The sequence below is a fragment of the Coloeus monedula genome (assembly GCF_965178545.1).
Source record: "Coloeus monedula genome assembly, chromosome: 4".
NCBI lineage: Eukaryota > Metazoa > Chordata > Aves > Passeriformes > Corvidae > Coloeus > Coloeus monedula.
The window spans coordinates 67,055,517-67,070,483 of record NC_138784.1 but is presented as its reverse complement, the minus strand read 5'-3'; the positions used below and the strand labels follow the sequence as shown (position 1 = coordinate 67,070,483).

The window sequence follows — 14,967 nt, the reverse complement described above, 5'->3', positions numbered from 1 at the left end:
CTACTTCCTAGGATTTCTAGTGTTTCAAGCCAGAATGTCTAATTTCTCAAAATCAAGTGGACACAAAGAATAAATAAAATCTGTTGTGATATTCACATCTTTGTATTTATATTCAGAGTGAGAAGGTGTAAAATTTTTCATTATTTCAACACAGAAAGTGAAGGCTGGCTCAGAAGGGATTTTGTCATTTCAGACTATACTGTCAAACTCTCAAAAACTTGAATATCAAAACTAAAAAATAGATTTAAAATGTCTTTACCATGAGAGAGGGAAAGTAGCTTAAAATCTGTCATCTTTTAAATGAGAACCCAAGCAAATCTAGCAAAGTCCTCCCTGGTTTTGTATAGGTGAGACCCATTTTGTGTTCTCATACTGACATGGAAAAAAAGTGCAGACTCAGTTGTCCTACTTTAACAAAATATTTATGCTGTGTTACAAAAAGATTATTGTAGCATTGTGCAAATACTTTACTGAATTGTGGGTATGTCAAATTCAGACTTTTACATGAAGTTTGCAAATTATTTCTTCCTTTAGCAACACATTTTCTCCTTAGTAAAGCTGCTGTAGAATAAGCTTAAATAATCAAGATTCAGGTTGCTCTATATGTATGATATTAGTTTTCTTCTTCTCCTTGTATGAACTTCTGTCTATACAAAAAGCCAGGGCAAAATGTGCCTTTCATCATCAAAATTTCAGATGTGCTGTGGCAAGCCATCTTTTATGCAGCTGAATCTGCAGCGTCTGATATGCCTCATTATGTAAGATGCTAAAATTGTGAAGACTATGAATATATATTTAGACTTGGGCAGTGATTTATGGTGAGGATGAAAGGGAACAAAGGTGGTTGAAGAGAGTTTTTCCTTCTGAGACTGCACAGTTCCCCTTTCAGATCTAGGCTGCACCTATCTTTGAAGTTTGATTAAAATCACAAGAATATTTCAACCATCATTTTAGCTTTCTCTCAATAAAGTTATGGAAAAATATGGAGCTGTAAATTTTAATTTTGATACTTTTAGCCTAGTTTCATTGTTTAAAAATCCATTTTCTAAATGGAAGCCATTAACTCGCCTCTCAACTATCACTGAAAAAAAGGCAGGCACCTCCACAGGCATTTATCCATCCAAAAACCAAAAGCTTAAGGAGGTGTTATCCCTATTGCCTAGAACATTTAGGGAGTTTGCATTAGACATAAACACTTGCTTATGATTAACACTGTCATTAGTTTGTCATTCTAAATCAGAGTTAACATTTGGGGAAATCTGGTATTTGAAGGAATTGCAGAGAAGATGTTGATAGCATTATCAGTTTAGAACCTAAGAATTCCCTTCCACAGAAGTGGAAGATATAAATAAGAGATAATCTAGTAGGATGTACTAAGAGTTATTTGTATGAATATCTTGACTTCCCTCACCTCATTTTTATTCTCTCTCTGCCTACTACCAGTCACATGCACACAGGTATTCTGTGTTCATCTTCATAGTTGAAATCAACCTGTGGAGTGATCTATGATCACCTAAATTTGGTCTCATGATTTTCCCTCCGTTTATAATCCAAATATCTCTATGGTACAGGGACAAGTCTTGCTAGAATATTGAAGAAAAAATATTACTGGAGAAAGCTCTGGTCTCCTATACTGTCCTTTAGGTCACTGGTTTGGGCAACTTCTGATACTAGTGAAACTCTTTCCTCAGATTCACCTCCTCTAACACTATTCCTTCATTATACTCTTCCCACCACCTCACGAACCTACAACATTTTAGAAAGTCACACAACAGAAATAAAGCTGACTGAAACTGGACTGGTACAAGTACATGCCTTTATTTTTCATATTTGAGCATATTGTGAAGTATCAGTGTTATTTTCCCACACATCACATTACTTCAGGTCAAGTGTTTTTACATATGGTATCAATGTACAGTTAAAATTGAGGGGTTTTTGGTGGGGTTTTTTGTTCCTTTGTTTGTTTTGTTTTGTGTTTTCCTTTCAAAAAGATGAATAATACCTCTGAAAGGGAGGCACACACAGAATGACCAATAAATGGAACAGAGTTTTTGTGGGAAATATTCCACACCTCAAAATCTCAAGAGGCAAAAGACTTTCTCTGTTTTCAAAATACATTCTGTACAACAATTTTGTTTCATCTTAAAATAAGGATTTGGGGCATGCAGGCTAAAGTTCTGTTCCTCTCTCCCATCACACAATTGTGCATCACATCCAAGGAGACTGGGAGATATTAATGAAAGACCTTCTTAACTCATCTCCTAATATTTAATCTGTTCTCAGCAGTCCACAATACAAGGTAAGGAGAGGGAAGCAAAAAAGAGAGCAGCTCCTTTGGTTCCTATCTGCTCCCACCACAGAGCACCCCTGTGTCCCAGAGGGAGCCATTTATCAGGAGTGGAACAGAGTTTGCCATCTCAGAGGAGAATGGCTTCCTGCACAGTGTCCCAAGCTGTGTCAGGTAAGGGACAGAGTAAATAATAATAACACTGAGTCCTTCTTTTATAACACCACCTAGCCTTTCCATAGGCAGATTAGAGAAAAGAACACATACTAGGGACCCTTAGCATCTGCAGTTCATCTTCAGAGCAGAGGTAAATAAATACAACATTTCTCTGAGCTGCAGTTTGTCCCATGAGCTGTTGATTGCACTGTGAGGAGCAAACTGAGTATCCAGTTGCAGGAGGAGCAACAAATCTCAGAACATGAATGTATTCAACCTCATATTTATTGAGACAGATCCATGGTAGTAATCCCAACATCTATTTAAAGCACTGTGAGACTGGAGGAAGTGGTAGTTAAAACTGTATTAGATGCCTGATTTTTTTCTTACTGTAGAAAAAATTAATATAAAACCAGCCTGCAAGAGAAAACTGGCAATTTTCATGGAGAAAGCAATATGTATGCAAAAGGTAAAACACAAAAAGAAGGAAATTAAAAAAAACCACATAAGGACAGAAAAATTTGGAGCCTGTAAACCTTGGGAAGCATTCTTTATGAAGATTATTCATTATTTTGCAGCAATTTTGTCAGTAGCTCATGCCCCAGCAAGAGGATGAAAGGCATCATGAATACAAACAGCTGGTACTACAAGTAACTTGTGTGATGGTAAAAGAAAAAAATATATAAAAAATAAAGGAGAGAGAAAGATTTGCTTAAAAAAAGATTGGAAGGTTTTGGCTATATTTTAACTCCTTGATATATGTACTTTTAAAATTATACTGAATACTTTTGCTTTACTTTCAGTTGGAGTTTGCTTAGCTCTAATACTGAAATATATATGCTATATATATATATTTGTCTGAAGCACAGCTGTCTGCTGGACAATGAATTTCTGATTCTTAAAATAGTATTAAAGGAATCTACCAGAAACATATTTCTTGCTACAACAGCACTGTGTTAGACAGAAAATTATGTCTGTATGAGTTTCATGGGTTACTGTGGAGACATTCTTGACTGTGGCAAGGTCTTCTTCAGCCTTCCTAAGACTTTCTGTTTTTCCCTAGGACCACACACCAAAGTCCTGTCTACGTTTACACAATCAAAGTCTCTGTCTTCACAGAAAACCCAATCACAAATACTAAATCCAAACAACTCTAAGAGAAGTAGATGTTATTAACTCCACCTCTGAGAGATGAAATCTAAGATCACAGGAAGCTACTAGGGAACATGTGTCTTGTGACAGAACCCATGTTTTTGAGTTCTCTTTAATCATGCCCCATATTTTTAAAGCGGTAACTTTTTCCTTATTTGAATCAAGTTATCAAGATTTCAATTGGAATCTCAGATTGCTTAGATTTTATGACATGGTGCTATATATTCTAACTCTCTAAATATTACAAGCACATCCTAATATAGCTGAATACAAGATTTTGTTTAATTAAGAAATAGAGCTACATAGGAGTATTTGAGTAGCTTGATTCTGGAATATATTATTTCTCATTACACCATGTTAGAAATAATTATCCAAGTCCAAGTAATCAGATATCTATGAGACAAACAGTAGTGAAGTACATCAAAACAATTCCTTTATTCTATCAATAAACACTGTACAGAGCCCTCAGGGGCACATTAATTTAATCTCTCTGTGTATCAAAACAGATAAAGACCTAAGGAAATTATGTATCTCTTCAGTAGGCCAATGTCACTGGAAGCTGTTTAGAAGGACCTTCCTCTGATAAAAAATCTTTCACCATAAAGTGTCTGACCCCTGAAGCTCCAGAAGAGCATTTCCTACTACTTTGTAAACAATAATTTAATCTATAAACTTCATTTGGAAAGAAAAATGCTGGGAAATATTTGTTAATATTTTTTCCCCTTGTATTTTATGTTTAATTCCACTGCTTCAGCACCCCCCAGTCACTCTTCTGGATCAGAAAAGCCCATACCAATTTATACACAATCATGAAATAAAATGTCAGTTTATATATTTTCCTGATTCTGTTTTCTGGCCATCTGGCATCCATTCAGGAAATTACTCAAGTATGATGTTTATCAAGTAGCAGCATTTAGATATCTCATATTTAAATTTCCATGTTTAACCTACTCATGCATTATCCATCTATGTGAAAAGACATAGTCAACCTCAGAAAGCAATTCAACTTATTCTAAGATAAAAGTGCAAATTATCTCAGAACTTTACATTTAGACAATTGAACTGAATAAAATGCCTGCCATTCTCCAGTGAGATTTACTTGCTCATTTAATGCATTGCTGAATTAGCCTTGATAACACGGAATGATGGAGGCAACTACTTACTTTTGTCTTGGGTAATTCTGTTTGACAGCAGGCATCTGATTAAAAAGGAATGGGAGCACAATCCATGCTTATCAATCTCTGGAACTGACAACAACAATGAAGATGACACATCCTGTGATTTAGAGCTGCAGTTAATTAACCTTTTACAATGCAGAGTGTGACAGTCCTACAAGAATAACAGCTTTGGTGTTGCCACCACCACAGCAAATTTAAACTCCTTGACTTCTCAAATACCTTTCAGCAGTTTAGTTAATAACCACCATCTTTTAATTGTTAATGAGTTATTAATAAATATGGTCCCCCAAAAAGAGGTGTGCAGTCCTGAAATAAACCATGGATGTATTTAAACATATGTATAGATATAGATATATTTAAGAATTGGTTGCCTAGAGTTGGCATGTTGCAAAAATGAACACAATGATATTGTGCTTGACTGTGTTCCTCCTGTGGTGTATCAGTAAGTGTGAATTTGATATATATGAAACAGGTAAAATATCACACTACTTCAGCTTAAATACTTCTTATCCTTTTCAATTTTTACTCTAGCATATGGCTGTAGTGATGCCATGATGATTTTTTGCCTTTTCTTTTATACCCCTGTTATACCTTTTTACAACTTCTGTATTCCTAGTGCTTTTTTGCCTTCATTCTTGTACTCGTTTGTTCAGCAAGGAGACCAAACATTTTAGAAGCTTTGTAGCCAGGGATCAGTGTGCCCCAGACCCCAAGGTCCTCTCCAGAACACATTCTGTAAACCAAGATAGAACCATCCAGGGGAAGGTTCCTTGGGGAGGGGGGCTCATTCGAGCCTCTCATTGGGGAATCTTTGATAGATCTGCTAATTAGTAAAACCTATAATGTTATACCAGATCTTTTGAGGGTGTGCATTGTGGTGCATTCAACATGGATGTAGTGCACCTAAGGTTCCTTAAAATAAATACCAAGGTAAAATCCCTTTTTCCTTTCTAACCGTGTTTGACTGTTGATTTTAAGACCAGGAAAAAGCATCAGTTGAATGTCTTGTTTTCACTCTTTGTTTCCTGAGCTAAATTAGTAATTTTTTTTAGTGCTTTGCTATATGGTTCCCTGCCACTGTGATAATCCTGTTTTGCACCTCTTTCATCTGAAAATAATTTTTAATGAGAGAAATGTTACTGCTCAAGTTAAAAATTATTTTTCACTTCCTTGGGAAACCCTATTAGTACTTTCTTAAAAAGATATGCAATATCGCTTTTTCAGAGTTGTATTGTAGAATTTATCATCATCCAATGTACCAAAATACCTGCAATCAGTTCCATTCTCACATCACTTATGGCTGATGTTTTCTAAACTTATATAAGAACACAAAAGGTTGTGATTGGTTGCTGTATATTTTTATTTATTCCTATCAATGCAACCCCTGGGGTTATCCAATCCCATGACAACCTGAGGAAGTTTATTTCTCTCACACCAAAGAACATCCGTGTCCAGCTCAGACCACTGTGAACTCTGTGAATTGACAACTGTGAAAAAGAAGCTGTCATTTTTAGAGGGAGTTATTCAAATTTGGTTATACATTTGTGATACAGGAAGTAATCTCCACATGCCACTTGGCAACTTAATACTACTTAATCGAGAACTTTCTCCAGATGTATCATAATTGTTTACTTTATGCAGAATTGCTTTGCACCTTAAAACATCTTGGCAGAAGCTTCTAGAATTGCCAGTAGTGTTAAAGCCTGCTGGCACCAGAAACTAGGTAATAAAGAATCCCAGGGGCTTTATGGTTTGTTTTCTTTTGAACTAATGTCTAAAGAGAAGAGGAAGGTGAATTCATAGTTTCAGTAGCAGGACAATAGATAGAGAAGCACAACTGCACTGCAAGATGATGTTAGTATAGAGAGAATTGAGTTGAGGATGCTCTGCTCTCACCACCATATGCATTTAGAAGACGTAGCCCTGCTCCTCTCTGCCTGGCTTCTGTAAAGGCTTGCGGGAGGCAGGCAGAGAAAAGGCAAAATAGCTTTGTCTACATTTCCTTCTGTGCCTTCTCTCCATCTATGAACTGATTTAGAGCGAAATCCATAAAATGTGGAAATAATGGGCCAGTATTTCTGCCCACATAAGTAGGGAAATTACCTTTACTTTTAAAGGTCGCTGTAAGCACTTCCCTTTAAACTCCGTGAATGATATTGCTCCATGTATGTAGGAAGGTGAAATGAAACGCTGACTTCACCAGACTTACTTTATTGCCTTTGAATATCTTACTTTTAACACTCTATTGAATGTTCTCTTTCTTCTTTTCTTAGTTTTTTTTTTTTAAACGAGATAACTTCAGAATCTTGTAGCAAATGTTTCTGAAAAGGTGAATTGCAGTGACCGTTATGTGATTTGTAATGACTCCCAGAAAAATTTCTATTCTTGGGAAAAAAGCTCCACTGAGGCAAATACATTCTGAAGCATATAATCTAGTTATACAAGTGTACTGCATGTACCTACCATTTGCTCATCCAAACTGTATATTATCCTTACACTCTTGACTAAAAACTATAAGATTTAAGTATAGCTATAAAAACTATAAGGGGAAAAAAAGCAAAAGCAAAACCCAAACTAAAAAAAAAAAAAAAAACCCAGCAGAAAATTTTACTTCTCTCCAAGTCAAAAAGATGCATTCCATTTCCTTTTACATTAATGAGGGTTGCTTTTTCTGCTTTTCCAGGTAAAACACAGGTCATGGGTGAAATCAAGATTGCATTAAAGAAGGAAATGAAGACAGATGGAGAACAACTGATAGTAGAAATCCTTCAGTGCAGGAATATCACATACAAATTTAAATCTCCAGATCATCTACCAGGTATCACTAAGAAAACAGCTTCATGATACTTTGAAAACATTAAGAGGTTGCATCTTAAGTCATTTAATATCCTCACTAAAATGGAAAAGAAAATTGCTTCTTAGCCAGGATGACATATTCTACAGGATTCTTTTTGAAGTGCTTCTTTTCTCCTATGAGCAACTTTAATGAAAGTAAAAACATTTTGTAGAAGCAAATTAACTCTCAGAAGTTAATCCTCTTTTTAATTTACTTCTTATTTTTAAAAATTAATCTACTTTTAATTTTAGTAAAAATTATAAATCCCTAGGTTATCAAAGAACAGGTATAACTAGTAAAGTATTGTATTTTTATGAAAAAGCTTTTTGAAAACTAAAATCTCATGCTTACAATGGTATTTTCATACATCGATGAAGACATCAAGGTATTTGTTCTTTCAATAACAGCATTATAAACAAAAAGTAATTCTCTTGGATTTAGTGGGGTGGGTCCATTTCTACACCATGTGAACAAGAACAGAGTATGACTTTGTAAATTGTCATTTTTTCACAAAAAATCCCCTCTGTTGAAATCATTAAGAACAATGATTATTTAAAAGCTTCTGTATTTAACACATTGAACTATTCTTCCCCAGACCTGTATGTGAAGCTGTATGTTGTCAATATCTCTACCCAAAAGAGAGTAATTAAGAAGAAAACCAGGGTATGCAGGCATGACCGAGAGCCTTCATTCAATGAAACATTTAGATTTAGCTTGAGTCCTGCTGGGCATTCTCTTCAGGTAATTCTGCATTTTATTAAATCCTAATTTTGGATGTTGTCTGTGTTGTGCTATGGGCATTTGAGCTCAATCTTCTACCCCAGTTGTTTGCTGAAAAGAGAAAACTACAAAGAAAGTAATACAGTTATATAATAATGGAAATATCAGGCTAGAGGAGACATTAAAAGATGGATTACTCCGTCACACCACACAGAGGAGGGGTATTTATAGATCAGGCCTGAAAATTTTAGGCGTGATCTGTTCTTAAAATCCCCCAGAGAACAGAGTTATACATGCCTTCCAAGAATAATTTTCTATGTATTTAGAAACTTCAGTGCAATATCAAAATTAAATAGATCATATTTTTAAATTAAGCTCACTTATCCTTAAGTATCCTCACAAAGTACAGAGGAAAACTGATCCACTTTAATTAAGAAAAAAAGGTTTTACGTTGAAAGGCCATCTTATCTCTTCTCTATACTTTTCAAGGCTAAGTCAACCAAATTTCTTTGATATCTCCTTTTGCCTAAATGCCTAAACATTTTATCATTCTATCCAGTTCTCCAACTTCTTTAAAAGTTGTGGTACCTAGAATTTGATACAATAATCATAATCTCAGACACTAAGAATTATTGATTATGCGAAGGCAGATATTCTCTGGTACATTTGTAATGGAGTTGACTTTTTGTCAGTCTTTTACACATCAAATGATGCATGGAACTGGTTCAGGAATAGTCCCTCTCCTGTGTTTTACTTGCTTAGACAGATTTGGTCATATGGCCAGACTTGTGGGTTTTTTTGGACAGGTTGAATTCAGTTTTCCTACTTTCATTTATTTTCACATTAGGAGATAACAAGTGTAAGCCATATATTCAGGCTCTCTCCAGTCAGTGGAGGGAAACAATTCAAGGGGTATCTGCAGGCCAACCTTAAAATTAAGTGGAAGACATTGTTGGGCATATCAGCACTTTACATACCTTTAAATCTGTCAGAGCAGCCTGAATAAGACAGCCGCATTTTGGTGACTAAAGTTAGTCTGGATTATCTAAGTGTCTGCATTAGGCTTATTGCCTGTGTCAGTAATATCACAGTCAAAATGGATGTTACTTCAAAAACAAGACACCCAAAAATAGATAGTGTTTTTCCTGGTTTAAGGTGTCCTAACATCTTATTGTTTTGATAGACTCAACAAAAGGCTGTTTAAGGGTTACATTTTCTGGGGAAAGCCAAAGTGGTCAATAAAGTCTTGCCAAAGTTTAAGAGCTCCTGTAAAAAATTTGCTTCCAGTGGTGGTTTGAAGAGGAAACCATATAGGGTAGGCCAGTAAAGAATTCACAGAATCCTACAGATAAATAATCCATCAAGTTTTTAGGAGGGAGATAGTGAGGGACATATCCATAGGAACAGTTAGCCTGAGACTTGACAACATTTCCTCTGGAACTCTGTCATATAAAGAGGAGACTTAGGGGAGTCCTCATTGTGTTCTTCAACACCTTCCTGAGGGGAAGCAGAAGGGCAGGCACTGATCTGTTCACTGTTGTCACCAGTGACAGAACTGAGGCAATGGCGTGAGGCTGAGTCAGGGGAGGTTTAGGTTGGATATCAGGAGAAAGTTTTTCACCCAGGGGGTGGTTGGACTCTGGAAGAGGCTCCCCAGGAAGTGGTTACAGCACCAAGCCTGACGGAGTTCAAGAAACATTTGGACAACACTCTCAGGCACACAATGTGATTCTTGGGGTATCCTTCACAGGGCCAGGAGTTTGACTTTATGATCCTGACTTATGTCTTTAAAATCAGCATATTCTATGATTCTATGATTCTATGATATGTGCCGATGCTGCACACCAGAGCTAAGAAAGAGAATGAAAGCTGTAAAAGTATCCTGTAAAAGTATCAAGGAGCAAGTTTAAAACAAAGGAAAAGTGTTTCTGCTTCATGAAAATTGGATTTTGAGCTGTAATATGGATTGCCTTTATATATTGTGAGTGCTAAATTTTTTCATAGAAAAAGTAGCTGGAGAAAATTATAGGAGAAATTTATGGACGAAAGACATCAAATTCTGTTAAATAAAAAACTTACTACCTGTGAGTCAGGAAGTCAATGGTCCACATACCTTATTAGGTATTTTGAGAGAATGTCAATACTTAATTGCCTGGTTCTTATATTCTGCCTAATACACTGCCCTCTGCACTTTTGAAAGCAAAATATTTGCCTGGAGAGAGCTGTAATCTGACTCAGTGCATCTGTTTTTATGTGCTCTTCAAGCTTAGCAGTGATTTGTTCCTATGGCAAAGCATGAACCTGGGTGATTTGAATGCTGGATTTGAGTAATGAACATTTAGGACCAAAGACATGGACACAGTCAAAAGAGATCTGGGGGAGAGGGAAATGAAACAAAACCAGAATTTATAGAACAAAAATTAAATTGGAAGATGATGGAAGAAAGTAAGATCATAGAAAGGGAGTGAGATCAAACATGATAATAATAGAAGGTACAATGTAAAGAGCTATGAGAACTAACCAGAGGCAGAAATTAAGACAGTCTAAAAATCAGGAGCAAGTGCTGGGAATATTTGCCATAAAAATGGGACCATTGGCTTTTGAGGAAAAAAAAACCCAAAAAACAAAACCAACCAAAATGAAGAAAACTTGAATTGTCTGGTACAGAGTAATGGGAATAAATAAAAAAACCAGAAACCCTGGGGTTCAGTAACTAAGACTAACTGATCCAGGACAACAAGACTGGAATTTGAGGCCTGGAGCAGAGAATAAACAAGGATGAGAGACAGACAAGCCAGAGAAGATAGACCCCAGGGTTCATGTGGGAGAAGGATCGAGGACAGAACTAATGAAAAATTGGATATATTTTTTTCTGTCCCAAAACTGTTAATTGTGTCAGAATGAAAACATTCTGTGGAAAACATTTTGGCAGGTTTAAGACAGGCACTTTCCTCAGGCCCTGGCAGTTTTTTCCTTGCTTCTCTGATTTCCCTGTTTCTTGGCAATTCACCTGCGATCCTTCTGGAAAGCACTAAGCTTCTGGCTCGTGGCTCACTGCAATTAGAAATTCATAATGTCCTAAGTGAGAATAATCAGAAAAACCCCGAAGAACATATTTCACAGATGTTCTGGTTTGGCTTTCCAGCTTCTGGGCAGTCCATTCTTCAGCAAACACTGAACCTAGGGACCTAGAAAGCCATCAGCAGTGGAGGCAGGCTGCCTATTTTCCTCAAGGACACCTTTTCCAATTAATGGAGTTTTCTAATATTTCAGTGCCTAAGAGTTTTCCCTTCTCAAACCTGTTGACTAATAGCCATTAGGTGTCTAAGCTGTCCAGGTAGCCAATTGATATCAAAACTGGACAAGTAAGTAGGAAGCCTATTCAGGAAAACTTTTGTAAATATCTTCCCTTTTGAAATTTATTTTAAATTTTATTTGTAATGTAAAGTTTGCATGTTTTACTTTGCTTTCCAAATCGGAATGGAAAATTTTCAAAAATGTTGACGTTCTTGATACGGGAAATTCAAGTTCTTCTACAGTTCTGTTACATGTCTACTGCCATGTGGTTTCAGCAGAGTACAAAATCCTTGTGTCCTGTCATTTTTCTTCTAGACTAGATCTTTGAAACCAAACAACAAAATGCCCTATTTTCTTTCCTGCTGGTTCACACAGAGACTGACAGCCTCCTCCTGCTATTATTTACTTCCCTTGCTTGTTGCTTGTTGATGTCTGCTCAGTGACTGTGAATATTACAAACCTGCTGCTAATCCTGTCATGGAGATGCAAATCTTCATTAGTTCTTTCTCTTTTTGAAAAACTTAGAAATTTAATAAAAAGAAAACAAAACCAAACAACAAAACATTGTGCTTGTTAATTCAGTTACTCAGAATCAAGAAAAGCTAAATTTTTTCTGAATGTGTAACTATAGCTCATACCCTGAAGTATACATATTATGAAATGCATTTTCTTAGAAACATGTATAATGAACCTATAGATCCACAGAATGAGACAAGTCCTTAAGAAAAGTGTATTTTTTGCATGGCACAAACCTCTGTAGCTGGAAAATATGTGGTTGGATGACATTTCACAGAGAGCCTTGAACACCCAGTCTTCATCAGACTTCCACAGACTTAACAAGAGCTGGTACTTCACCTGCACAGAGCTTTGTCTTGTAACTTAAAACTTATGCTCATCCTTGGCAACCAGCAGGTAAACAAATTGCTCATTAACATTCAAGATTGTCATCTTCTAATTGCTATGTCTCATGATAGGGAAACAGAAGGGAGAGAAGATTCAATTTTCACAGGGCTTTTTGTGAGGGGGTGACTCTATATAAAAAGTTATGATCAGTGTTTCTTTTCTGTGCATAGCATATTTGAGCTCAACATTTCTGGATCTTTCATGTTTTGCTAGTATTATGTTACTATGCACATCAGTGAATTATTATTATTATTATTATTATTATTATTATTATTATTATTATTTTCACAGATTCTGCTTGTCTCCAGTGGAGGGAAGTTTATGAAAAAGACACTGATTGGAGAAGCTTATATCTGGCTTGACAAAGTGGATCTAAGGAAAAGAATAGTAAACTGGCACAAACTGTTGGTCAGCTCTACACAAACACACTGAGCAGAGCTGTCTGCTTAGGGCACAAAACATGCAGAGTCTGCTCTAAACAGCATCACTTCAAGAATATAGTTTGATATCATTGTGTTTAGCTAGTCTTTCAGAATACAAAGTAGAAAAGAGCAGTCTCTGGGCTACAAAGCACACTTAAATGAGGGCTAGTACACTTATTTTTGCTGCAAAATACAGCAAAAGGAGAAGAAAATCTGGGCCCAGAAGTTAAAGTGAGGCTGTTTGAAATGAAGACTGATATGAGGGCTCCATGTTGTTGGACTCTTTGTGAAGAGAGTAACTGTGAAGGAAATGATGAAGGCTGGAGGCAGGTGCTAACACAGAGCTCGGCTGCAGCTGGAGGTAGTGTGATGGGAAGCACAGTCTGGTTTTCTGTGCAACCAGAAGGAGATCATTTTATGCAAAAGCAGCTAGGGTGACTGACTTTCCAAATCTCACTTATCAAAAGTGCAAAACTTGCTCCTCTGCACCTTAGGATATCTGATAATTTGCTGTAGTGAGATTATGCCACTTGACACAAACTGCAAGATGTTTGCAAGAGTGGTAATGTTATTTTACATTAATTTTTTCCTTCTTTCTTTTTCCTTCAAAAACTATACTGTGGATAATCAGATCTGATTGTTTCATTTGTTTCTGTGTGTTAAAAATGGATATAAACCACTCTCCTAGAATGTAATGAATAAAATTATACGAACTGTCTATACCTTGGGATGTGGTTTTAAGGAGAAAGGACAGGTAATAAACCACACTACATCAAAAAGAAAAAATGCTGTTTCAATGTCAGTGACACTGTACTTCACCCCACCCTTTGAATCAGAAAGTCTAAATCAGTTTGAGAATGAAGAGACTTAAGCACTGGGACTAATGCAGTTATTTCAACTAGTCCTTATGTTTTTCAGCAACCAGTCTTGTTCTGAAACTGTAGAGAGACAATGAATTCTAGGCTATTTTGTGGGCACTTTGGAGCAGTCCCACCATGCCAACACTGACCCTCTCGATGCAGGGCTCTGTATCAACACTGGGGACACACTAGAAATCTAAGGGGAAGAGACAGCAGGGCAGTTCCTGACTGAGTGCAGCTGCATTAGAATGAAGAATATCCTCTTGCTATCTCAGGTGAATGTCTGAGTATAATCCATTCAACAGCATGGCTTCTCAGGCAAGTAAATAGGAAGGTAACTTGCAACTTTTCAGGCTGTGTCAGCACTTCCATGCTTGAAGTCCCCTTTCACGGATTCAAAGGCAAGCAGTAAGCTCCCTTGTGAAGAAACTACTGCCTGACATGGCTTAGTCTGGTTGTTATATTTTCCCTTGAACCATGTTTGAAGAAAGGAGAGCTTTTTCTCCTATTCCTAAAAGTATATCAATTTCTTTAAAACCCAAGAATCAATGGTACTAACTCCCATGTTACTCAGAACTCATTTAATATTTCACAGCTTCAATAAAAAGTAGTTTCCCTGGAAATATGATCTCATGACCTTTGCATACTTAAAAAGAAAATGACCAAATTTCTACATGTCAGACATTTATTTTTCTTGCCCAAGAAAGACTTTTCAGTTTTCATTAAATTATTCAATGTACATTGTCTTATATTTTCTGAATATATGCAGTACACTTCCACAAGTTGTGCAAGAGCAGCTGAAAATATTCTTCTGGAAAAATATTATATGCCTTTTAGAAAAAGGAAAAATAAAGTTTAGGTTATTGAGCAATTGGATTGACTGTGAAAAAGCTACACCATTTAATCTGGTGACACTTCCCACATACAGTTTTTGTTTTATTTTTATCAACTTAAAATATCATCATGGAACAGGAATATGAGAAGAAATGTTGAGATGATATTAATTCTACACACACCAAGGAAACTCCTGTTGTTCATAACCTGCTCGTAACCTGCTTAACTTGCAAGAAGAGCAATCTTACCAAAATCTTATTAGCTATCTTAAAAACACAACATCACTGACAGTGGAAGTAGGATGTGTGCTTTAATGTTGAAT

At 36.3% G+C, this 14,967-nt stretch overlaps 1 protein-coding gene across 1 annotated transcript in view; it reads left to right on the top strand.

Moving 5' to 3' along the window:
• The window catches only part of PCLO (piccolo presynaptic cytomatrix protein), a gene marked incomplete at both ends in the record, with an annotated part of 318,636 nt that extends 305,675 nt beyond the window's left edge, over positions 1 to 12,961 (top strand). Inside the window, 3 exons of the mRNA XM_082280339.1 lie at positions 7,457 to 7,591; positions 8,205 to 8,350; positions 12,821 to 12,961. Of these exons, the coding sequence (XP_082136465.1) occupies positions 7,457 to 7,591; positions 8,205 to 8,350; positions 12,821 to 12,961 (422 nt within the window). The remainder of the gene's footprint in view (positions 1 to 7,456; positions 7,592 to 8,204; positions 8,351 to 12,820) is intronic.
• Between the last annotated feature and the right edge of the window lie 2,006 nt (positions 12,962 to 14,967).